Source organism: Notothenia coriiceps, unplaced genomic scaffold (genome assembly GCF_000735185.1).
Source record: "Notothenia coriiceps isolate Sejong01 unplaced genomic scaffold, NC01 NC01_scaffold00031852, whole genome shotgun sequence".
Lineage (NCBI taxonomy): Eukaryota > Metazoa > Chordata > Actinopteri > Perciformes > Nototheniidae > Notothenia > Notothenia coriiceps.
The window spans coordinates 341468-364873 of NW_011364553.1; the positions used below are offsets into that span (position 1 = coordinate 341468).

Sequence of the window (23406 nt, forward strand, 5' to 3'; positions counted from 1 at the left end):
AATAAAGGGCCTGGGTCCCAGTTCTTACACATCCCTGGGATACAGACTGTCTTGTAAACAACATCTCAGACATGACCTTACTGAGCAGAGAAGGTCGTAATGATAAAGCACGCAGATAGCGGATTGCCTCGGTGAAGGAGTGTGAATACACTCAAAGCCATCAGCAGCAAAGGCTTGACATTTTCTGATGGACCTGACGGGTCAAAGTGAAACATTTAGCACCTGGAATTGGTGCTGCAGATCACCTCAACCAACAAGCGTAAACATGCGAATACGTTCACGCTAACCTTAGAGTCAAGGTCTTTTAATGGTATTTGTGAGCCTGGACAATACGTAAGAGGTTATAAATTGTGAGTGGTGAGAGTACCTGTTCACTGAAGCTCCATGTAAGAAAATATTTTATGAAGAGACCCTACCGAAAAAAATATATATAACTCATACGTAGCACCGCATAACTTGATTCCATGGTTTTATTTAAAGTAAATTAACAATGCATTTTTACAAAATACTGAAATGTATACACAAACTAATTTGCATAAACACCCAGGACATACATCTGAACATAGAGCAAAGAACAAAGATGCATATTATTTTGGTTGATATACTAGAGTCAGGTTTGTATAGAGGGATGACTCCATACATCAGAAAACAGCCTTAAAAAAATCTATTTTTGCAATGTTTTAAGTAATATCATTTTAAAAGCTTTAAATCACAGAGTGAAACGCTTCAGAATATTCTAGTTGATATATATATATTTTCTTTTTACAAGCATTCTTAAATATGTGCAAAATTTGCAAAATGTGTCACAAACTAAATTGATAAGTGCATAAACAGTTGTCACATTGTCCAGCAGATGGCATGATAAGACTGTTACATACTTTTTCCCACCCTCCTCCTCGCTGCTTGGGTCTCTATGATGAAGCAACTTTATTTCACTTCCTCTCTCCCTTGTCTTACCCTGGAGCCAGAGCTGGCACTTTAATGGTCTTGAATGATTTGTTTTGTTTCTTTGTTCTACCTGCAGTCTCCCTCTCTTTCTCCCGCCCTGCATCCCTTCCTCCTCATTCCAGTCTAACCTCCTCTCTGTAAGTGGTTGCCAAATCTTGAATTATGCACCCATGGGAGAAGTCTGCAACTTCACATGACTCACACAGATCTGAGAAGACAGTCTTGTGGGATTCATGTGTATGTACACACACAGACACGTGTGACACACATGAATGAATACACTTCTGATGTATCTCCTCAACATTTTATTGCACACAAGCACAGAGCCAGCTACCAGAAGCCTGTCATATTTCAGGCCGAATCTGTGTATATGACTTAATTTCAGCCACCTGTAGAGTTTCCACATTCACTTCACAGCCTACGCTCCGATTTATGTCCGTGTAACCCAGGACAGCTCAATCCTCTGGCTCCCTGCCCAGGTACACCCTATAGCTGCAGCTAATGAACCATAGCATTGGTGCCAAACAGGGCAGCGGGGAGAGGAGAGCATGGCCCAGAATTTGGCGAAGCCCATTCCCAACTCTTTTGACCCCTGTGAGAGAAATCCTGCGGGGCTAGTATACACCCCACCACACCCCCTGCACCACCACAAACTCAATTACATCCATCAGTCACTGTGCAGTGGAACTAACCCCCATCCCACAGTCACAAGACCCCAGCCTCTCCTCAGGTATAAAAGCCTACACACACACACACACACACACACACACACACACACACACACACACACACACACACACACACACACACACACACACACACACCCCTGGGGCTGCCAGCGTGGAAGCAGGGGCACTCCATAAATCACACCTGTAAAATCAGATTTGGTGCTAAATGTGCTATATTCACAAGTGGTGTTTACTGCCAGTGCTCTACCACAGGAACACATGACTTAAAGCGTACTATTGTGCATACAATTCTACCACAATGAGAAGGCCATGAGTATTTAGTGTTCAGTCTTTAGAGCTGCTGTATGGAAATGAGGGGATATGTGTGTAAGTTCATGTTATTATATATATTAAATGATTATATCTTTAGTTCACCTGATACTCTTCTCTAATCAGCTGATAAATTAAGAAGAAATCCTTGATCAGTAGAGGATGTGTTTTTTTTGTCAAGGCAGGGCAGGAGAAGAGGAAAGGGGGACCGACAAAAATAAAGAGTGGTGTTGTGAAAAATGGAGGAATGTAACTGTGAGAGTGGTCGGAGCTGTGTTGGACAGCGGAGTGGGGGGGGGGGGGGGAGCTCTGTCACAGCCCCTCCAGGGTAATTGGCTCCAGATGTGAGGCAGCGTGGCCCCTGCGCCAGCGAGGCGTCAGGGCCGCATTAAGAGCTCAGCTCACTGCTGATGGGATCGCAGAGAGACAAACTGACCCCTACACACCCCCAAAAACACAGTCTGAACCCCATGCTGTGCTGCTGACCACTGGGCCTCCATCAGTAATCGTCCTACCTCTCAACCCCTGCTCATCATCTGCCAAAATAACCAAGCACAGGATTGTAAAATCCCCCTTTTTTATTTACCAAAGTCTTATCACACCCTTGACCCTGATTTCTGTACTGAAAATATCAAATCTGTTACTCTATCTCCGAGGATGACTATGTGGTGACTATAGGTGACAGCAATCTTTGGTCTATTCTATGTCTTTGTGTTGCTGCCATTATGTTGGCCCTGTTTGTGGACTGAGTGTCAGGCAATTATTTTGCGAACAATGTCTGAAAACGCTCTGTTCGAGACAGCAACATGTTTGTTGCACACAATGGTAAAGCACAGTTTGAAGTGTTTTTGGTGACTGACAGCTTTGCGCAGCACGGGGTGCTCTCCAATCCACAATGGAAGATAAGGTGAAGGACCAACACTCTTCTTACACGTGCATCATGAATGTAAAGACTTCCAATGTTATACATAAAGACCCAGATAAGCACAGCCTGGAGAGCTTTTGATGAATAGGGTTGCACTTCATTTTCCTGGACCCTTGTTGGATCATAGTGTCCTAATAAGAAATATACTTTACTTATTTATTGGCCTTGATGTGACTTCACAAAAAGCATGAAGAAACTTGAGTGTAAAAGGAATAAATTCCACTATTGCCAGAGCATGTGCTGTCTGAAAAAGAGTCCTCAGAGCGAGGAATGCTCTTACTGTGACCCAAAGAGCATGTTTACTGATAGAGCATGGAAATTGATTAAAAGCAGAAAAGCAGCATGGAGTGGTGGTCGATGAATAGAATGAAAGGGAAGAGAAAATATAAGATGGAGAGCACTTCATCAGTGATGACACTTGCATATCGATGGCATTTGCTGAGTTGCAGTCCGCCACCATGACTAACAAGGAAAAGCACTCATCATGCCAACCAGCATTAAAGAGCTCATGTGAAAAGACCCTTGAAGCACCTTTCAGCCAGGAATGACTGTTGAACAAGATTATACGGGTAAACAGAAAGCAGATGTGCATGTTCTCAGTTCTGCTGCACTTTCTGACATCCACTACCTGTGAAAGCCTGATCACATGTTGTTGTTGAAACACAAACAGGAAGAGGAAGTGGATTTTAGCATTGGCTCTGCTCTCTGCCTGCTAATTTGAAGAGGGCTGCAACCCCCTCACCACAAAGACTAACTGAAACATCTAGGCTGTCGAGTGATGCCTGCAGATTGAATCAATTTATTTCTGTCAGATGTACACAAAAGGTCCTGTTAGATAAACTCAAGTACCACGTCCACTTGTTTTGACTAACTATTTCAAAAGATATTAGCCTCTGTTCAGCTAACCATGTATTCCCTTTATTCATAACCTTTAGTCAATTACTTTTAGCCATAATTTTTTTACAGTTTATCCTCTACTTTTAGTCAACAATTTTAACATCATAAATCAGTTACTTTTAGCTAACATTTTCAACTGTTTTCTTGCAGTCGTTTTTATACTCTCTCAGGGCTAATCATCACACCAATTTGTACTAGAAATATATTGATATACAGTATTATGATGGCAATGACGAAAGACATTGAACTATATTATATAGTTAATTTGGTCCAGAAAAGTTGGAATTCACTAATTTAATCTATGAAGGCACTTCTATCAAACCATAAGATGTCAAACTGTTTTAAAGGTCATAGTGGTGACATTGGGATCCGACCCAGCTGTTACCCAAAAATCCCGATTTCCAACAACAGAAAATAATTTTCAAAGAACACAGTCGACTCCTCTTAAAACAATACAAGAGCCGAGGCTGCCAACAGGGGATTGATTTCAGCCCACCATCGCTCCTCCGCCTCATTCCATCCTTTAACCCTGGGAGATGGTGTTGTCATACTGCTGGACACGGGCCCAGGGTGTGAGTGAGTTTAACTAAACAAAAACACTCCCACCCTGGGACGAGGACTCATGCCCCAGTCAGACGGACCTCCATAAAAACACTCTGGTCTGTGTTAACATGCATGTTTCCAACACACGATAAAACTGGAGCATCTGGTTATCTATTCCTAATTAGGCGTTCATAAACCAAGAGAGGAATGTCAATGAAAGAAGAAGAGCTGGACTGCTGTGAACACAGTCTGACACTAGGTGGTATTCTTGTTGTGCAAATGGGTTTAGGTATGTTGTTCCCATAGGAGCCTATGTGTAGGAGTCAGAGTTTGTTTTTTATTTCTGAAAGAGCTTAGGTTTCCACAATTATGTTGACAGACGTCTGGTGATGGTCACTGAAAGTGCTGAGGAATTACACTTCTACTGTACAGCATTTCTGAGGGTCATATTGTTTAACTCAACTACATTATTTCACAGCTGTTTTGTTACTTTTCAGATTATGGTTTTACATACATTCCATTTGATACGCTTTTAAAATGTTAACATTTAAATGTTAAAGATTAAACCAGTGGTTTTTCACTTTTTGGCTTGTAAACTCATGCCAATTTCAGGCGTCTATTTATTATGTTAGCGAAAAACGAACTTGAAGTTAAGAACTACTCAATAGCACTTTAACCACCATCAAGAGGGATGTGCAATTTACACAGTACCGGTAATAGGTTTGTAACAAAAATCTAATAATCCCATATATAAGAAATACAGCAGTCACAAAGGCCTTTTTTGCAGAAAGTGTACTTTTACATGAGGCAGAGTTTTAATGCAGGGCTTGTGGTATTATTTTTGTTTTATTTGCACTTGGAGCTAAGTAAAGGGTCTGAATATTTCTTGCACCAAAAAATATATTTTCAGGCTTGATAGTGGCTTGTGTGTGCTTTCTTCATGGTAGTGTCCTTCAAAGTGGAGGATGGGATATTTCCTGGACTGGGGAACCTCTTTAAGGGGGCGTGAAGGGCGGGCAGCCACTGCTTTGTGCAGGGCCGGCGGGGCCCTAATTCCTCAGATTAAAAGCAGCAGTCGGATGGCTGTAGGTTCCAGAGGCAGCATGAAGACAATCTAAACAGCATCATGATTAGAAACGTACCGAGCATGTGGCTTTGATTAACTGCAAGCTGAACCCACAGTGCTGAGGAGCCGGTCTCAGTCTCCACACTGAGCCTGCCAGTCAAACACAGCCATGGACGTGACATGTTGGACTGATGAGCTTCCCACTAATAAACACTAATAAAGACAGGTTTGTGGTTAAATGAGCGAACGCACATGTCAGTTCATAAACAATTTCCCTTTTATTGAATGCCAGTAACCTGGAGAGTTATATTTTTCAAATGTGCATAATAACTTCATACAGTACATTGGAATTTAGAGTTTTTTTTTTCAAATACATTAAAAAAGGTAACGTATAAAAGTAGCAGCAGAAATAATCATACCTGAGGCTTGGAAAATCAAACACAATCATTAAATGATATAAAATACGTTTAAAAAGGGGGAAACAAGTGTGGAAAAAAGCATTTAAATACATTTTGGAATGAAAATTTGTAATTGTGTATGTAGGAAAAAAAACTGTGAATATGTTCCATAAACAAAACTTGAAAAAGGGACATTCATTAAGGCTACGACTTGGTCAACAGCGTTTTAAAAGAAGTAGCAGATTGGTTTACATTAGGTGTGTAATCACCCCAGAGAACAACAGGTTCTTAGAAAGAAAAATAATTACATAAAAAAAACAAATCGGTTTGACACAATAAACGCCTATCTTTTGTTCTAGGCTGATTACAAAAAATTAAGATTTGCCCTGAATTGGCGTATAATCTAAAAGTGTTATATGTTATATATGCAGAGTTTGGTCTATGTTTGACGAGCCTGGTATTGAGAACAACTTTAACGTATAAATAATCCCCCTGAGGTAATGCTGATCAACATCTGTCCGTTCCTTTCCTTTATCCACTACTCACTATCTTTGGCACCCATTCTCCTTTCTTTGCTTCGCTTAATTTGGGTAAAGGGGGTCCGACGGGGTTAGGAGTCATTTATCCATGTGTTGACAATGACGGAGAAGCTGATGATCCCCATAATGAAACCAGAGACCACCAGAAGTACAGCCTAGAGACACAAAGAGCATAAACAACATAGTTAACATCATTTACAAAAAGGATATGTTCAAAATAATGTAATAATACAAATGTAAGGAAAATGGGCTGAAACTGTTTTTGTTGCTTACATATATGAGTATTTAATATACAGTACATCTTTATATAGATCATATCTGTGATTATTTACCCCAATGGAGTCAAAGGATCTGAGGGGTCCTGGGTGGATCTTGAGGTAGAAAATGCCGGGGTAAACAAACAACAGGCAGGTGGAAGTTGTCGATCCTGGAGAAAGAAGCAGGATAGTTACTTTAAATGCAAAGACAACACAGTGTATATGTCTGACAATAGCAGCATCATAAACTGTTTGAGGAGGACTGCACCATTAATTATGTATAAGCAGATACTGTGAATTTAGCCAACACGATCAATAACTGTGGAATATTGACATCTTGGCTGAGAGCTTGGCTGCTTCAATGTCTGCTGCAGTTGAAAACAGATCTGAATGTTTAAAGGTCAAGCTAAATGATTGTCTGTAAAATAACAAGATGAATAAACATAGGATTTAGAAAGACCAGAAGAAAGAGAAATGATTTGAAATGAAACATACCCACTACTCCAAACACATTTCTGATGTCAGGCACAAAGAGGGCCAACAGCAGCACCACACTCAGGATGGTGAGAGTTGTAATGATGTGGATCAGCCAGGAGAAGGGCCGACTTCCAAACAGCATCAACATCACAGACTTGCGGGCCTGTACACACAAACAAAGATGAATCCAACCAAACGTACGCAGAGAAGATGTACTGTATTAACAAGCTGACCAAATGTCTGGCAAGAGAAACTTAAAGTGTTAGATCTTTTTGTATCAATTGGAAGCAGCAAATCAGCAAATGTACAGACACCCAATAAATATGAAATTCAGCATTATAAATACATACACAACACAATTTAATAAAAAATATGAATAAATCTACCTCTATTGCTCAATCATCAGTTTAAAAAGTTGAATAATTACCTAAATAACTAGAACTATGAACATACAAATAAAGGACTCCTGAAACTAACAAATAATCAAATAAGACATTTGACATCAGAGGCTTGTGAAAAAGTGCAGCAACTTGAACTATTTCCTGTTTTCAGATGATTTCATAGAATTGAGTAAAGAACCCAAAAGAATAAATGAGGAAATGGGAAATGTTTTGTTTGTTTAAAGAATATAATAAGGTTGCTGTACTCACAGGAAAGTGAATCAGGGGTACAGTCAGCAGCACAGAGAGCAGGATGGCCAGGCGAACCACCGTCACCATGATGTCCCGAGGCATAAACGCGTCGTAACCGAGCAACAGCTCAGAGTCCACATGAGCTGTGAGCCGGAGACAAGGACGGAGTGAGGGTGCAGACATGAAAGGGCTTGAAAAGAAGCAATGAAACCAGGAGGAAAATAACTTGGATGCTATGAAAAGAGAAATAAAAAATGAACTTCAGAAATTATAGAATAAAACAACCAGTTATACAACTAATATTTTAACTTTATAGACACTTTATTTTCTCCCAAAGGACAGATAAATAAATGTTGTATGAAAAACCAATCGAAATGAAAAGAAATAATTTATACAAAAGTAAAAAGATGGTGGCCTTGCTGCTATAGCTCTGTGTAAAAACCTGATTCTGATTAATCGGTCTTAAAAGAAAGGCTATGTTTAACTGAGAAAAAAAGACTGCAAGAAAATATTCAGATACAACAAACTTGCTTGTAGTTTAATATTGAATGTGTGTAAATGTGTAGTAAAAATACATATGTTGAGAAGTAATTATAGTGAGCAGTAAAGTGTGCATGCTTACCGTAGAAGCTGAGGTATCCAAAGAGCGCAGAAATGAGGTAAATGGTGAAGCTGAGGCTAATACTGACATTTGTAATGTTCTGCATCCTGGCCTTACTAGGTCTGAAACACACAAACACATATTCAATGAGAACATTTAGTGTTTACGCAGATGGTGAACATATTTGATCACTTGAATAAAAAGAGTAGAGGCTGCAGTGCTGACCGGTCCAGTTCGCAGTAGATTGGAAGCACAGTGGTGTGGCACAGGAAGGAAAAGGCCATGGTGGGGATGGCGAATCCGCTCTGCAACACACATCAGAGCACAGCGGTCATTAACAAATTATCAGCTTACACTGCTGCACAGGAGCGCGGGGGCAGGGGGTCAAGGTATGGTTTGTGTAGCAGTAATTATCGTCTGGGCTGCATGAGTGTGACAAGGTCAACTTTTCATGAGCACAGAAAAACAGCACCTTCTCAGCTTTGTGAAGACGCACTTCCAAGCTGATCCGAGAGGTTTAGAAAAAGCTTGGATAGCTTAAGTGGGAACATTTTTATCTATTCATTTATTCAAATCACAAGAGACAGGAAGGGTATGAAAGGTTGTAATCTGTATTATCTCTGAGATGTTGAGGAGTAGAAGTATAAAGTTAAATTAAAACACTTCTATAGTAGCTACATTTTCTACTAAAGAACAATACTTGATTCAATTAGAGCGGTGCATTCCACCACTGCTTTTTAAGGTCTTCTCACAAAACATTGTCCAGTTATGTTTAAACATCTGTACCACACATGTGCCTTTTCTATTTCTGCAAGTGCATTACATGTAAAATAAATATGAGTGGCAGCTGCATAGTGCACCGGATTGCCTTACATATACAACCCAACCTATAGAAAAGAGTGCGACCTGTCACCAGAGTCCAAGAAGTGCAGCAGATCTACTTTCAACAACTTCCCTCTGCCCCCTCACAGGAAGAGAGAAAAAGTCTGCTTTCATACACGTACCTTACTGGAGATGATAAAGAGTTTGGGTGTACAATCTGAGTCAGAGGAATTTGATATCTGCAGAAACAAGGAGAGAAGAGCGAGCGTGTTATTTCTGAGATGAGTTCTGCAGTGCTGCTGCAAATGGGAGAAACACATCTAGATGTCATTGCCCGGCTTTAGAGGTATAAAAAGGGAAAACAACCATGCCAGTCTGAAGCCATACTTTGGTTTGTATAACTTCAAGAGGCCACAGGTCATTTCCAGACTGATGCAAGGTCACCCGGACTTCCTTCCCCTCAGGACTGGCACCATTCACCACACAGAGTTCTCTGGTCCTCATCAGCCAGAGCCAACATAATCAGTAAACCCAGTCCCTCCTCCTAATCCTGTGGCCGTGACCGTCGGCCAGACTGCACGCCTCAGGCCTGCGGTATCTTATGTATGTGTGTCTGTGTGCACGTGGACATAAATACAAGGAAACTGGGGTTGTTGTTACCTGGAATGCATCTGAAAGTATCGTCATATTGTGAGGCAGAGGACAGGGGATGGACCATTTCTTGACCACAACCTGTAGAGGAGACAACATGTCAACAAAGGAAACATATATTTGTAAGAATGCACTTTGCTTAATCCAGCCATCTAAAAACGCATACTTAAACTATGAAACAAATATTCTACTATCCTGAAGAGCCACAATTGAAACAGACATGCACTACTGCTGCTTCTTTCTTTTTTTAAAATACTTTTTCAAAACGCTTTTTTACTTCTTGATATACAATCTAATTATTTTGGCCAGTATATGACCAATACTGAATACTGGCTATATGTAAACTCACCACAACTACAAAATACAGCATAAAGAAAAAGGCGATGCTGCTGGTGTATCCCAGGAAGCCTGAGGGTGAGAGAAAGCTCAGGAAAGGAACAACAATTCCCTCGAGGTCAGCAAATCCACTTGATTAACACACGTACCAATTTTAGGCAGCATTGCCAGAGGTACAACAACACACAGTGTGACTATGATCAGAAGTAATCTGCCATCCTGATACCAGGCATGTCTGAAAAAAAGAAAAGAGGACATTCATTATTAAAGGCTGAATCGAGGCACATTTCCCATCATGATCTACTAGAACCTCCAATGTGAGGGGCCACAAAGATCAATCTTCAGGGCTTTTAAAATGCACCAACTCTGTCAATTTGTCTCCATTTCGTGCTCAAATACAGAGCGACAGATTCATCATGTGGTACGAATTAAGGGCTTTAGTCCTCGCAAACCATAACAATTATGTAATACACATGCAAACTTTGTGTCGCTCCGTCAGATGAGACCGCATTTCACTTGCCGGGTTTTTCGGAGAGGGGGAATAATATTTTCCTTTGCTGAGGGATAGCCTTGGCGGTTTTGTTTGGGAATTGGGGAGCTGAAGGAGGAGAAGTAGGAGGAGGAGGGGGAGGAGGAGGGGGAGGGGGAAGAGTTGGAGGTGACACATGTGGAAGGCATGCCGGCTCCGCTGGGGTCGGGGTCGGGTGGAGAAGGGTGCTGCCTGCCGCTGCTGTATGTTGCAATGCAGCGCGGGGTCACAGGGGACTGGCTCCACCACTCTTTATGGGCTCCCACAGTCAGCAGCACCTGCTCCGACCACATCAACACCCACTGACCCCCGTTTGGCAGTTTCACAGCTGTGGCGCTACCATAGGCGCTGATGGATTTGTCTCTGCGTCTAGGCCAGTCCTTCCCTGTAACTGGATGTCAGGGAGACCTCTGCTCCGACCACGACCCTCTCTTGTCCAATCACTTCTACTCCAGCCTAAGTTTAACTGAACCACTGGACCGCAGCTTAGCTAACCCCCTCCTGCACTTTTTACAGAACATTATGCACACACAGGGATGTATAAAAAACCCATACACCACTAGGATCCATTCTCAGGAGGCTCGGGGGGCTTACTGTAAAGGCGCAGGTTACCAAGAAGACCCATGAAATGTGGAACATTTCACGCTATGACAAGATGCACGATAGCTCTCAGTAAAGGTGGGAGTATGACTGCCAATAAGTCAATCTCCACATAGTGTCGAGGATCAGCGTAAATCTAGCCAACGCAGCACAAACCCAAATCCACAGCTGTGCACGTCTTTGGCCTCGTTATCGAACTGAAACACGCAGAGAGCAACTCAAACAAGGACACACGGTCCACTAGCAAAAACTCAAAAAAGAGAAAAAAGATTTAGCACCACTGTGACTTTGCTCTGCTGTATTATGATAAATGAGCCAGAAAAAAATAAACGCATTAAAATAAAAAACAACTTTCATTTCATTTCTCTGATGAAGCCGAGTATGTGTCTGTTAAGATCTAAAAGCCACTCATTAACAGAAATGTTTTGTTTCCCTCAGCAGTGAGCTGTAATTACAATGGCAAAACTGATATCCCCTTGTATCAGTCTGATTCCGGGGAACATGTGCGAGAGATTTGGGGGTGAAAGGAGAGCACTAATACAAAGCAGCTGTGCGTGGAAGATTCAGATGTTGACGGATTGGACCGTGAGCAGTTACAACTCTCGCTTAAACCAGTGTGGCCAATAATAAAGTGATAGAAGTTACATTCTTGGCCTGGGACTCTCCTGTGAGTCCACGTAGGCCAATGAAAGATGCAGGCTGCTCATGACTGGTGATGTATGGCTCTCCATCATAAATGCATTTCCTCTGGGCTCGCTTTATGCACTACAGCAACGAGCAGGAGTCACTCTCAGACAAAGTATTAGTACTGTGGTGTGTCTTCTACCGCATCAGTCATACCTTTCTCATTGCCCGACTAATACCAGTTTGTGTAGCTTTGTGGTGCAGAAATGTCAAGTTTGAGTTATTTGAAGGCCAAAGGTGTAATCTACAACATCATGGGAACAGTATGACTCATTCTTTATCTCAGTACCGTTAATCTAAAAAGAATGACTTGGTCTGAGCCGCAGCTGTGACACATTTTGAACCAAATGTCCTTATTGGCCCGGATGGAGCTCATATATCTGAAGATACCCACACTGTTCTGTCTGGACTCAGGAGGCTGTCGATGGCTGCAGGAAGCTCCGACTTCAGGATGAACAAATACGATGACATGCCTGAGTGAAGAGAGGGAAAAGGGTTCAGGAAAGATATTATTTGAATAGAAGTTAAACAAAAAAAGCACAATCATATCAAAAGACTGCATGTTGCCAAAAGCAATTCTACATTTCTGTGTGAGGGTGGTATGTGTTTCCAGCAAAAGGAAATGGAAGTCAGGGTGGAGGGGGTACTGCGGCTCTGAGTTAATGCAGATGGGTGGGGCAAGCAGCTCAAGGGGATCACCAGCAAAGCCCTGGGTGCGGAGGAGCAGACGCTACGCAGGTCTTCCAACGGCTGGAGAGTGGAGCAGCAGCCAGGATGGAGAAGTGCGAGGAGGGGGGAGGAATGCTAACAATAATGATCTCTGACGCTAATCCAGGTATTTTGCCCACTGCTCCACCTCACTAGGAAACAGGATATTATCAGCCTCCGACTGGCTCCAACATCCTTCCCAAGGACGGCCAATCACAGAGGGGATCAGGGTCACTTCCTCAGGGGTCATACCAGCCCCCAGAAACACCAGGAGGAAGAAAGGGAAAGGGGAGATGGAGACTGCACAAGGTGGGCAGAAGGTTTCTGGCTGAAACAGGACTCTGATGCAGTGTGTGCTCAGTCATAAAGGGAGATAATGTTGAGGGATTTAAATGTGTGCAGCCAGGCAGAGCCAGAGTTAGCTGGGCCCGAGGCAGGTCTTGCACTCGCCGTTAAATAAGCCTAGACCTTAATCCCTAAGATCCTGTATTTGTTTATAAAAGAAAATTCCTCCAATAACCCTCCAGCCCACACAGAGACAAGGACCCTCGCTATGTGAATGACTAATGGCATTTATGAGCACTCAAATCTGTCAATAAAGTTATTCTGAGGCAGCAGTTGCTTTAGTGTTTTAGCCAAAAACTTTCCCCCCAAAAAAGGCTCTGCTTATACGAACCGCAAAAATAAAATATTGTAACCGCACAAGCTCACAAAAGCACACTGACGGGGATCACACAGCAAGCATGATGCAATGGTTTAATTTCAGGCAGAAGGTTACTGTAAGCGCAACAATACTTAATACTTACATCTCTTAACAAAAAGGGCCTTTGAGTGAAGGAAAAGGGTTGTTATTGACCAGAAAACACAGTCTTATAATAAGTAACAAGTCAAGGAAAATGGACGTAAACATTCTGTGTGTGTGGCCAGCAAACAGTGGTAGAGTGTGTTCAACATTAAGACAGAGCCACTTTCATTTCATTAAGAGCGAGGGGACAGGCAGGCTGTGAGAGCCCAGGGCTGGTCAGTAATTAAGGTCAATTGGCCCCTCAGCCTTTGGCAGTACAGATGAATGTTTACTCAGAGTGAGGCTAATTGCACTCTTATAAAAGGGGCCGGGGGTGTAGACAGATGCATGCTGGAGTGCTGGCTCTCACACTCTCACACATACTGCCCCATGCTGGGAAAACCACAAACATACCAGAGGGCACGGCAATAATCCACTCAGCCGTGCCCTAATGAGTGCGGAGGAGCGGTCACCTCAGCTCCTACCGTCTGAGAGGAGCAGTTTGTGGCTGAGGGACGAGCGGAGATGGCAGTAGGAGAGAGAAAATAAGTGTGGGAGGGGTGGGGGAAATAAAAGGGAGGGGTCCCATTAGGTTACTCAACACTGGGTGGGTTTACCATCAGTGATCAATTAGATGAGAAGTCAGGTTTCAGGCCCAGGGGAGGGGGCCGAGAGGACAGCGGCTAGAGGGCCAAAGGTTATCAGGGAGTCCGGATAATAGCCTCACAGGAAGGAGGGGGTGAGCCTGAGATCAGATACCTACGATCGTCAGTAGGAGGCACTATCTGCCTCCACAATGCACCGGCCACAGTCTGACACTAGAGCAGTGTGCAGCTCTTCAACACTCTGCTTCTCAAAAACCACAACATCGGTTTATTTCCAACATGTCAAAAGAATTAAACAGGAGCTGACTTACCTCCAATATTTTGTATTATAATGGAAATTCCAACCAGAATCTGAAAAGAGATGTGAAAAGGTGGTTAATGTGAACATGTCTTCTGGTCATGTTGAATATTTAAGTGAATACATTTTCTTTGAAAGGAAAAAAAACTCAAACCAAAGACGACACTTACTTTTCCTGGTTTTTGCAAGGCTCTCTCTCCAAGACCTTCATATGAATTAATACCTATGAGAGTCAAATCATAAACAATCAGGACTACTCAACTACCTAAGAGAGTGCACATCATCCAGCATTGCATTTCTACAACATTGCCAAATATATGATGGACAGTGTAAAATAGAAAGTATCAACATTAGTGTAGCACAGCCAGAGAGAAGACACAGTCCAGGCATTCTTCCTTCTTTTCAAAACCTGATGCCTACATTACCCACAATGCAAATCAACTGCCGACAGGTGTGTTATGCTAGTAGTGGCTTTTGAATTTATCGCCCTTGCATGATTATGACAAAATTGTCTTATCATGCAATATACAATATGGACATGAACTAGGTCATTTTTGCTTAACATATTTCCTGTCGTGCTTAAATGTGTGTTTGTTTACTTATGAATGCCATCGATATTTAAGCTAACATAATTCTAAATAAAACAGCACGGTTTTCCCTACAATCATAACATTTTTTGTTTTTTTTTGCTTATAGTTTTATATTTTTCCGGTATTTTAATATTTAGTTTTTTTATATCTAATTCCAATGTCTGAATATTCTTAAAATGTTGAAGTTGACTGCTGTTTGAAACGGGGTACTTCCATTTGTTATGCTATCATACTGTTATTACATCAGTGTCTGAAAATGTTGTTTAAATTACACTAATGTTGCTTATCGCAATTATTTTTGAGAAAATATATCAACCAATAATGGTAGTTATCATGATAAGCCGAAAGTCACTTCTGCCTGACCCAATACCCCCAGAATTGTATGCATTTTCAAACTTGTCGACTTTAGACCCAAACAACTTTAAGTCAATTTATCAGACATTAGATAAGGCCAACGTAGGAGATGATAAAACAATCCGGATATAGTGGCCCCCTCAGGAAACTCTCACAGTATCTGTGTGATAATTGATAACATCCAATCTATTATCTCATCATGTCCCATTGGACCCTTTTAAACATATTTGACATACCACCTGATTAACTTGTAACAAGGAAGTCAATAAAGAGACAAAGAGATACCAACACATCAGCTATTTCCCTGAATAGCATTGTGATAATGAGGTATGTAGGGGAAATAGTTGAGGGTGTAGTTAAAAAAATCTGGATAACCCCCCTGGATAAACCTACGAGGAAATGACAATCTAAAGTTACATAGTGTATCCATTGTTAGTTTCTCACCTGTTTGGCCACACAGCTTTAGAAGGAAATGTATAGAGTACGCTGCCAGGCTGGACACTAGTACTAAAAGGAGACTGGAAAGGAAAGATACATTCAGTACAAATGAGTGCACTTGTAGCTGTATTTAGGTCCGATTTGTTCAAAAAGGTGTCAGATATTTAAACAACACTGTGGTAAAAGGTGTAATAAAAGCAGTCTTACAAAAAACCAACTATTCCAGTGTTAGCCATGGCATAAGATAGACCCAGAATGCCACTGCCCATGATGGCATTCATCAGGTTGAACACAGAGGAGGCGAAAGAGGCTCCTTTGGCTCTGGGCTGCACCGATCCCTGCACACAGTGGAGATAACATGTGAAAAAACTATAAAGAGTTAAAACAATTAATGTGAAGACAAAGCATGGAGCCAAATAAATCGTATTATTTTTCTAGGAGCTTTAAGAGAATTGCTCCTGACAGATTTCAGAACAACTGGCTGGCCCTGATGATGGACGTCATGAAACAACACTGCAGAGGCATGTAGGATCAGGGAATGGAAATGGGAATGGATGTGGTGGGATTTGAGCAGCTAGCAGTGGGACAGCTGCCTGAGCTCAGGATAAGGGGAGCTGCCCAAACTGCTTGACCTCTCTAATAGGGGATATCCTGGAGAGAACGAGTGGCAACTCTGGTGTCAGTGTCACAACAAGCGGGGATTGACCTGCGAGCTGCTGATCAGATCCACCCTGGGTTACAGTACCGAAAGACAGGAAGTAAGCTATGACACCTGATAAAAATGCAGGGTCGTCATGATAACAAATAATGCACCAAATCAAATGACACAGATACTTTGAGTTTTAAAATAAATATGCACTGGTAAGGTATTGTGATATGAAATTAACAAATGAATGTAAAGATCGTTCTTATCTCACATAGTTCCTTTTACATTGTATTTATTGAGCTTGGTTTCAAAATAGTGATAGGGTTTATACATGGTAAAGTAATTATAAACATGTTTTATCATGAGATGGGCAATTCATCAACTTTACAATGTGTCATTAGATTAAGTGCACAGTGTTTCTACTCTGACTTTTGAGCATGGTTTCTGGCCACATGAAAACAGTAAATAAACCACACTGATTGATTAGTGTTAGCATCTTATAATAGGTCGGATGACTCTTTACTTGTTCCTATACTTTTAAACCAAACATTGCTTTGTAAATCTGAACCATTCAATCCTTTGTTCAACATCACAGATGGATTTGAATCTTCTTTGAGCTACTTAATCGATGAGTAGAGTAGTGTTAATGGACCAAATGCAAAAACAGTCAGTGATGATCAATACCTGTATTGACTAAGATAGACAGATCACCTGTGCTATGTTATCTGGATTGTTTTGGGGGAATTTAGAATTCCTTTACACCCTGAATAGTAGTTTAACTATAATGCAGGAAACTTAAAAGTGTGCATTTTAAGGCTGGTCTTCATACATCATTTCTTTAAACGCAACTGTTTTAGGAAAAATTAATTAAAGTTAAAGTTAAATCTAAATTATGAAGAGACTTATCACAAGGACTTTGGAAATCTCCCACCAGAGCCAAGTAAATATATTAAATAATTGTTTTAAAAGCCCTATGGTACTAATCATGATGAGTGTCCATCACTATAATACACATCTACATTATCGTTATTAAAAACAAATCTGAAAAGGACAGTAACTAGCAGAGATGTATAACACTTTTTTGATTTATGTATTTGAACTTGTATTCATAAACTCCTGGGTAAATTGTACATTTCTTTTAATTTCGTGCAACTCCCTAATCTTAAAAGTTTGATGCAAGCTCTTTGCTTACCTTTTTATCCCTTTTTTTTAAAGTATGACTATCAATAATTAACAGTTGGTGTATCTCTTTAGAATTTTTTTTATTTCTAACCTGTCCTCCTAACCATTTCTTAAATGTGTTCTCATTGTGTGTAGTGCAAAATACACTTAACTTATTGTGTCTAAATTAATGAAATCCTCTTTATATTAAATATGAAATAGTTGTTATTTGCACAAGTTAGATATTTCCAGTGGAAAACAATGAATGAAACACCATGGAGCAGTTTGTGTTTTAGGGTGGACTTTCACTGTATTTGCTGACAGAAGCAGAAAGAAGAAACTGAGAAGTGTACAGAAAAGGCACGTGATGTAGTCATCAACATACACAGAGAATTTCCTGTAATGATCCTTATTTACTCGTTTTATAAAGTTCACGTGCTCACTGTTTTTTTTAACCCATAAATAGTGTTTTCTTACCCACATTTGTTATTAAAGGTGTCGTTTCGTCTCCTTCGATTACTCTATCACTGGTGACGCATTCCCGATATAAGTCTCGAGCTGAGTCTTTATTGATGCTCATTTTCTTCTCTCAGAAACTCAGTGCACAAACTGCAAGACTTCTTATTCACGGTAAAAACTTCTTCCTATCAACTTCCCAGCTGCTGACTTTTGTTGTTTATAACTTACGTCAGCTGCCTCTTTTCCGTCGCATTTGTCACGTCAGGAAAGAGACCGCCCAATCAGAGAGCGACTCTCCGTTAGTTTGACCAATCACCAGCCGGCACTGGTCGACCAGTGATGACGCAATCCAAGCATGCCTGAGAGCGGAGGATGTTGAGGTGAGCTCTCAATGTTACATTTCTTGAAAATAAAAGCATAATTACCGAGTATTTTAGCCGAAGCGGCTCTGTTTTGTTAAACCAACCACACAATTCACTCTTATTTTGTGTTTTATAACTTTCCTGCTGTCTAACCGCCACGTTTTATGTCATTTTAGGTCTCTCTCCAGAGTCTTTTCCGATGTTCAAACTGAAAGAAACCTCAAATCTGCTGTGCTTCGTAGCCTCTGGTCTGCAGCCTCCGTTTGTTCTGATTTTTATTTGAAACCCACCATGGAGACTAAGCTTTACAAGCCCCCTCAAGAGGTCCGGGGTATGACCTCTCTCAACAAAGAGGCCTTTACACAGACCATCACTGTCCCGGCTCTACGGGTGCCCAATGGGGTCTTAAACAAAGTAGTTAAGAGCCTGAAAAAGGCAACCATCCAGCGCCCAGGGATGCCCAGAGTAGTGCAAGATGAAGAAGGGAGTAGTGACTTTCGTTTAGTCCTGTTGGACCCCCACAGAATCTCCTCGCCAAGCTCCTTCAGTGAAGGTGAAGCCGAGGCTCTGAGGTCTTTCAGTGTGGTTCAGGAGCTGCGGCACTATGAGCTGCAGCTCACCTACCACAACCTGAAGAGTGATGAGGTGCTGGAGGCAGTGCTCCCCCCGGGTCAGGACGTCCCCTCTGGGTTCAGCCGGGTGGGACATATCGCACACTTTAACCTGCGGGACCACCAGCTCCCATACAAGAACCTTATAGGTGAGAGGAAGGTCTTTTGTGCATTGTCAAAGATGCACAAGTCTCTGGAAATGTAATAATGTGATGAAACTAATTCTTTAAAACAATATTCAGTGTTTTGATGATGGTGTCAAAGAATTTGGGAGATTTAAAGTTAGTGGCACATTTTAATGATTTATTTCTACCTTTGTGTCTGCTTCCATTGTAGGTCAAGTCATCATCGACAAAAACCCTGGTGTTACCTGTGTGGTCAATAAAACAAACATGATCGACACCACTTACCGCTACTTCAAGATGGAGGTGATGGCTGGGGAGGAGAATATGGTTGCCAAAGTAGGTTAAATCATAAATGTGCATATTCCACGTTAATGGTGTATTTGTAAATAAGAAAAATACTATCCATTTGTACAATAATATTCTGATATGAGACCATTGACTGACAGTTGATACATCGTTGTCTCTGCTGCAGATAAAAGAAAACGGGGTGACATACGAGTTTGATTTTTCACGTGTCTACTGGAATTCCCGGCTGAGCACAGAGCACCAGCGCGTGGTGCAGCTCGTGAAACGCGGGGACACTGTGTTCGATGTGTTCGCCGGCGTCGGACCTTTCGCCGTCCCGGCTGCCCGCTCCGGAGCCAATGTTTTGGCCAACGATCTGAACCCAGAATCCCACAAGTGGCTGCAGCACAACTGCAAGCTCAACAAGGTGGAGAAGAAAGTCCGCACCTTTAACCTGGACGGCAGAGCCTTCATCCAGGGGCTCGTGAAGCAGGAGCTGCCTGTGCTGCTGAAGGGAAAGGCCAAGGTTCACATAGTGATGAACCTGCCTGCCCTGGCTCTGGACTTCCTGGATGCTTTCAGAGGTCTGTTGCCCCAGGAGCTTTCCTGTGACGAGAACCTTCCCACAGTGCATTGCTACGGCTTCTCTAAAGAAGACAACCCTGATACGGATGTGGTGAAGAGGGCCTCCTGCAGCCTCGGGTTCCCCCTGAAGGACAAGTGTTCTGTGCATTTTGTGCGTAATGTAGCCCCCAACAAAGATATGCTCTGCGTGAGTTTCACCATCCCTAAAGAAGTCCTCTTCAGCGGTGATCAAGAAAAGACAGGTGAGTTCATTCATTCAACGGTGAGGAAGTAATGACAAATTGGTGATCACTTCAGGGGAAAAAACACATTCAAACATATAAACATAGAATGAAAGAGAACAATGTGCATCCCCAGTTCTCCAAGTGTTGATAGAGAGATGCAAGGACGACGTGTTTCTTAGGCCCTAATTCGCTCCATAAAAAGCCAATAAGATTTTCCATTGGATTGTCTGTTCGCTTAATCTGTATATATCTTGATAAAAATACTCCCAAAGAAAAGCTGAAACAGTGTCAGTTACTCAATAAACAACATCAAATGGCAACTCATTTGATAATCGGTTTATGGTTTGGCACATTTTTTCTAGCAAAAATGCCGGAAATTATGTTTCCAGCTTGTCAAATGTGAGCAATTTCCTTTTTTCAACTCAAAATTGAAACCCGTTTCTGGTTCTGATTTATAATAAATCAATGATGAAATTCATCTTTATTTGCAGCTCTCATTGAAGAGCATGTATGTATCTTATATGTGCTGCATATGGGGCAAAGAATATTATGTGGAGAAAAAAAAACTATAAACTGATTTTGTTTATCTACAGATCCTTCAGAAGAACCTGCTCCAAAGAGACCGAAGTGTGAAGAAGCCACGGATTCAACGTGATGATCGACCTGTCAATATTAGGAATAAAAAACAACTTTTTAGTTGACATTTTACTTTTCTTTGCTTTTTTTTTTTTTTTTTATCGGAGTTTAACTGATGCTTAATAACAGATTATGTTGCATGTTGTCATAGGAAATCATGTCCAATCTGTACTTCAATACATCATATTTTGTTTCTACTTTAATGTATTGGAGCTATTATTATTCAAAGCTTGACCATACGTCAGGAGTTGTTTCACTTTTAAATAAAATTCACAAAATTGACAGTTGTTGACTGATTTATTTAAATAAAAGATAAAAACAAAATATAAAAATAGGTCATTACACCCTACAAAAATCAGTCAGAGCAGCATTCAGCTCAGCAGCGCTGGCCTCTTTAGGGTGGCAGCGAGTGGCTTTTATTGTCCTTTTGGTCACATTTATCTTCGGGCTCTGGATGTTCTCAGCGTTTAAAGACGAACATCCCACTGAAAGCGTCCTGAACAGCTCGGTGACAGGCCAGAGCTGAGGTGTATCCTCCAGCTGTGTCCTGAGGCATGGCAGCCCGCACGTGGTTCAGATACCTGAGAACACACACAGAGCTCTGGTCAGTAACAGCAGTGAGGTATTTTGTCAATAATGTGACTGACTGGCAGCCTGAGAGCGGTTTTCAAAAAGTAGTTCCTGTGAGTGTAACCCGAGCATACGTTTTTTCTTCATTAAATCCACACTTGAAGTTATTTTTTCTGGCTTTCCGCGACCCTTTGGCCCTTTTGATGAAATCAACGAAGACAGACGTACCCATACACAAACACTGGAACACCTTGTGCCTAAAAGCCTCTCCGACATTGCTCTATTAAAGTATTATGGGTGTCTTCTATTTTTTAAGTGCTTACAGATGTATCCTGCCAAAGCCCCTTTTCAGGTTCTTAAGCAAAGCCACTGTTTATTTTCACATTCGTGCACAGACAGAAAAACAGTCGAGCTGTTAATTTAGTCCTCACATTGATAGATGCCCCTCTACTTCTTCGCTGTATTAGTATAAGGAGGGGTTGACCTGTCCCCCCCCCACCCACTCTAATCCTTCCTTTACTGTTGTGCCGTCAAAAAGTGGGCATTGGCAGAGAAACCCACACATGTTCTGTTCTCCAGCATCTTGACTACAAAGCTAAAACGACAGCTAAGTCCTCTAACAACGGAAACAACACGTAGCCTTGCCTGTCAATACCGCCGACCACCCGACCCCCCCCAACACCACCCTGCAGAAATCAGAGTCCTGGCAGAAAGGACTAAAGCCCTCACACGAGTCTGGCTTTGTGGCCCCTGTTCCTGTGAGCCGGAGAAACTTCAAAGTAAAACGAGAATCAAGAGCACAGACAGCCCTCTGTGATTTCTGTGCCCATTCAAGCTGCTTTACAGAGTAACCCAACACCTGTGGGGAGGCAGAGAGAGATGGAGAGGGTTGAGGCATATGTGTGTGGGTGTGTGTGAATGAGAGATGGACAGGGAGAAAAAAAGGTGTCAGGGAGACTACATGCTGAATAGATGATATTTTGCTTTGGTGTTTTATGATTCTACGAGGTGCTTTGCTACACAATAAAGCCTTCACTGAAAATAAAAGTTAAACATATTCACTGGCATGACTGTGACATAAAGTCGAACATTTGCGAGTATCAGAAGGATGACCTTGTCTTGTCTTACAACAGACAGTGAAAGTGAGAGGAAGAGCAGCACGAGATGTCAATCAGGCCACTCATCACCCACTAGAGAAACGACACACAAGTTCAAAACAGGAGGCCCAGTGATTAATAATAACTTCATTAGGCCCAAGCTGCTGTAGCCTGTCCTTCAGAGCACTTGAGGGAGGTCTTCTCATATGGCTTCCTGCATCAGATGAGTGCTATCTATTGATTATATTGTACTGGGCCTTTTTAATGGTGAAAAAAGTGGGCTATTTACAGCCCGGCTAAGTCTGCTCTTCCTGCTAATCTAATCCCCAAGCTACTCATGTGGTCATTCCTTCCAAGAAAGCTGAGAGCTCTGTGTAACTTTATACCTGCCTGCCCCTAAGGAGCCAGAGAGAGGGAGCAAAAAAGAGAACATGAAGGAGAGGGGGGAGGAGGAGGAGAGGGGGAGGGGTGGAGGGGAGTGGGAAGTGGGAAGTGGAAAGGAGGGAGGATATGAGGTGAAATCACCTTTGGGTATCATCATCACAAACCCTCTTCTCTTAAACCAACCCTGTCTGCCCTTTGCTCACCCCTAACACCCGAGGTTAGTTCAGTTCTGCTCCATTAACTCAGCGGTCATATCCGCATCTTCCTGTAAGGGCCGGCCGCGTACATGTACAAGCACAGGACCGGCTGTAGAGGAAGCGGAAAGATAAACTTGACTCCTTTCACATGACTGTACTTGACAATGCTGAAACATTAAGAGTGGACTGACAACACACTAGACGTGCAACAGCATGAACTGCGTTTACATTTGGAGCACACTAGTCTGCTGCAACACGAAGTCACTTGACACTGCCTTCAATCATAAAACGAGATGCAACACACATGAAACCCCCCCGAAATGCTTCGAGACCCTCTGACGCTACTGTTTCAGTGTGCACTCCCCGTCTCCACACCCTCCCCCC

At 42.0% G+C, this 23406-nt stretch overlaps 3 protein-coding genes across 4 annotated transcripts in view; 1 reads left to right on the forward strand and 2 right to left on the reverse strand.

Annotated features, from left to right (window-relative positions):
- Positions 1-5636: 5636 nt before the first annotated feature.
- slc38a6 (solute carrier family 38 member 6) lies at positions 5637-18156 on the reverse strand. Of its 2 annotated transcripts, none has more exons than XM_010788380.1 (16): positions 17969-18156; positions 15888-16018; positions 15687-15760; positions 14469-14521; positions 14312-14351; positions 12298-12376; positions 10240-10325; positions 10104-10162; positions 9764-9835; positions 9286-9342; positions 8507-8586; positions 8303-8403; positions 7699-7823; positions 7067-7211; positions 6647-6741; positions 5637-6469 (listed from the first exon to the last, which is right to left on the reverse strand). In XM_010788380.1, the coding sequence occupies exons 1-16, from the start codon at positions 18065-18067 to the stop codon at positions 6386-6388; spliced, it is 1380 nt and encodes a 459-aa protein (XP_010786682.1). In that variant the 5' UTR covers positions 18068-18156; the 3' UTR covers positions 5637-6385. The 2 variants fall into 2 exon arrangements, with proteins under 2 accessions (XP_010786682.1, XP_010786683.1); XM_010788381.1 differs by having other exon boundaries at positions 17965-17985.
- A 117-nt stretch (positions 18157-18273) lies between these two features.
- On the forward strand, positions 18274-21056 carry trmt5 (tRNA methyltransferase 5). Its single transcript, XM_010788383.1, has 5 exons — positions 18274-18326; positions 18485-19068; positions 19256-19380; positions 19517-20156; positions 20732-21056. Exons 1-5 carry the CDS (start codon positions 18319-18321, stop codon positions 20791-20793), a joined length of 1419 nt encoding a protein of 472 aa, XP_010786685.1. The 5' UTR covers positions 18274-18318; the 3' UTR covers positions 20794-21056.
- The window catches only part of mnat1 (MNAT1 component of CDK activating kinase), a 32500-nt gene continuing 30146 nt past the window's right edge, over positions 21053-23406 (reverse strand). The window contains exon 8 of the mRNA XM_010788382.1: positions 21053-21355. Coding sequence (XP_010786684.1) covers positions 21235-21355 — 121 coding nt within the window. The 3' untranslated portion in view covers positions 21053-21234. The remainder of the gene's footprint in view (positions 21356-23406) is intronic.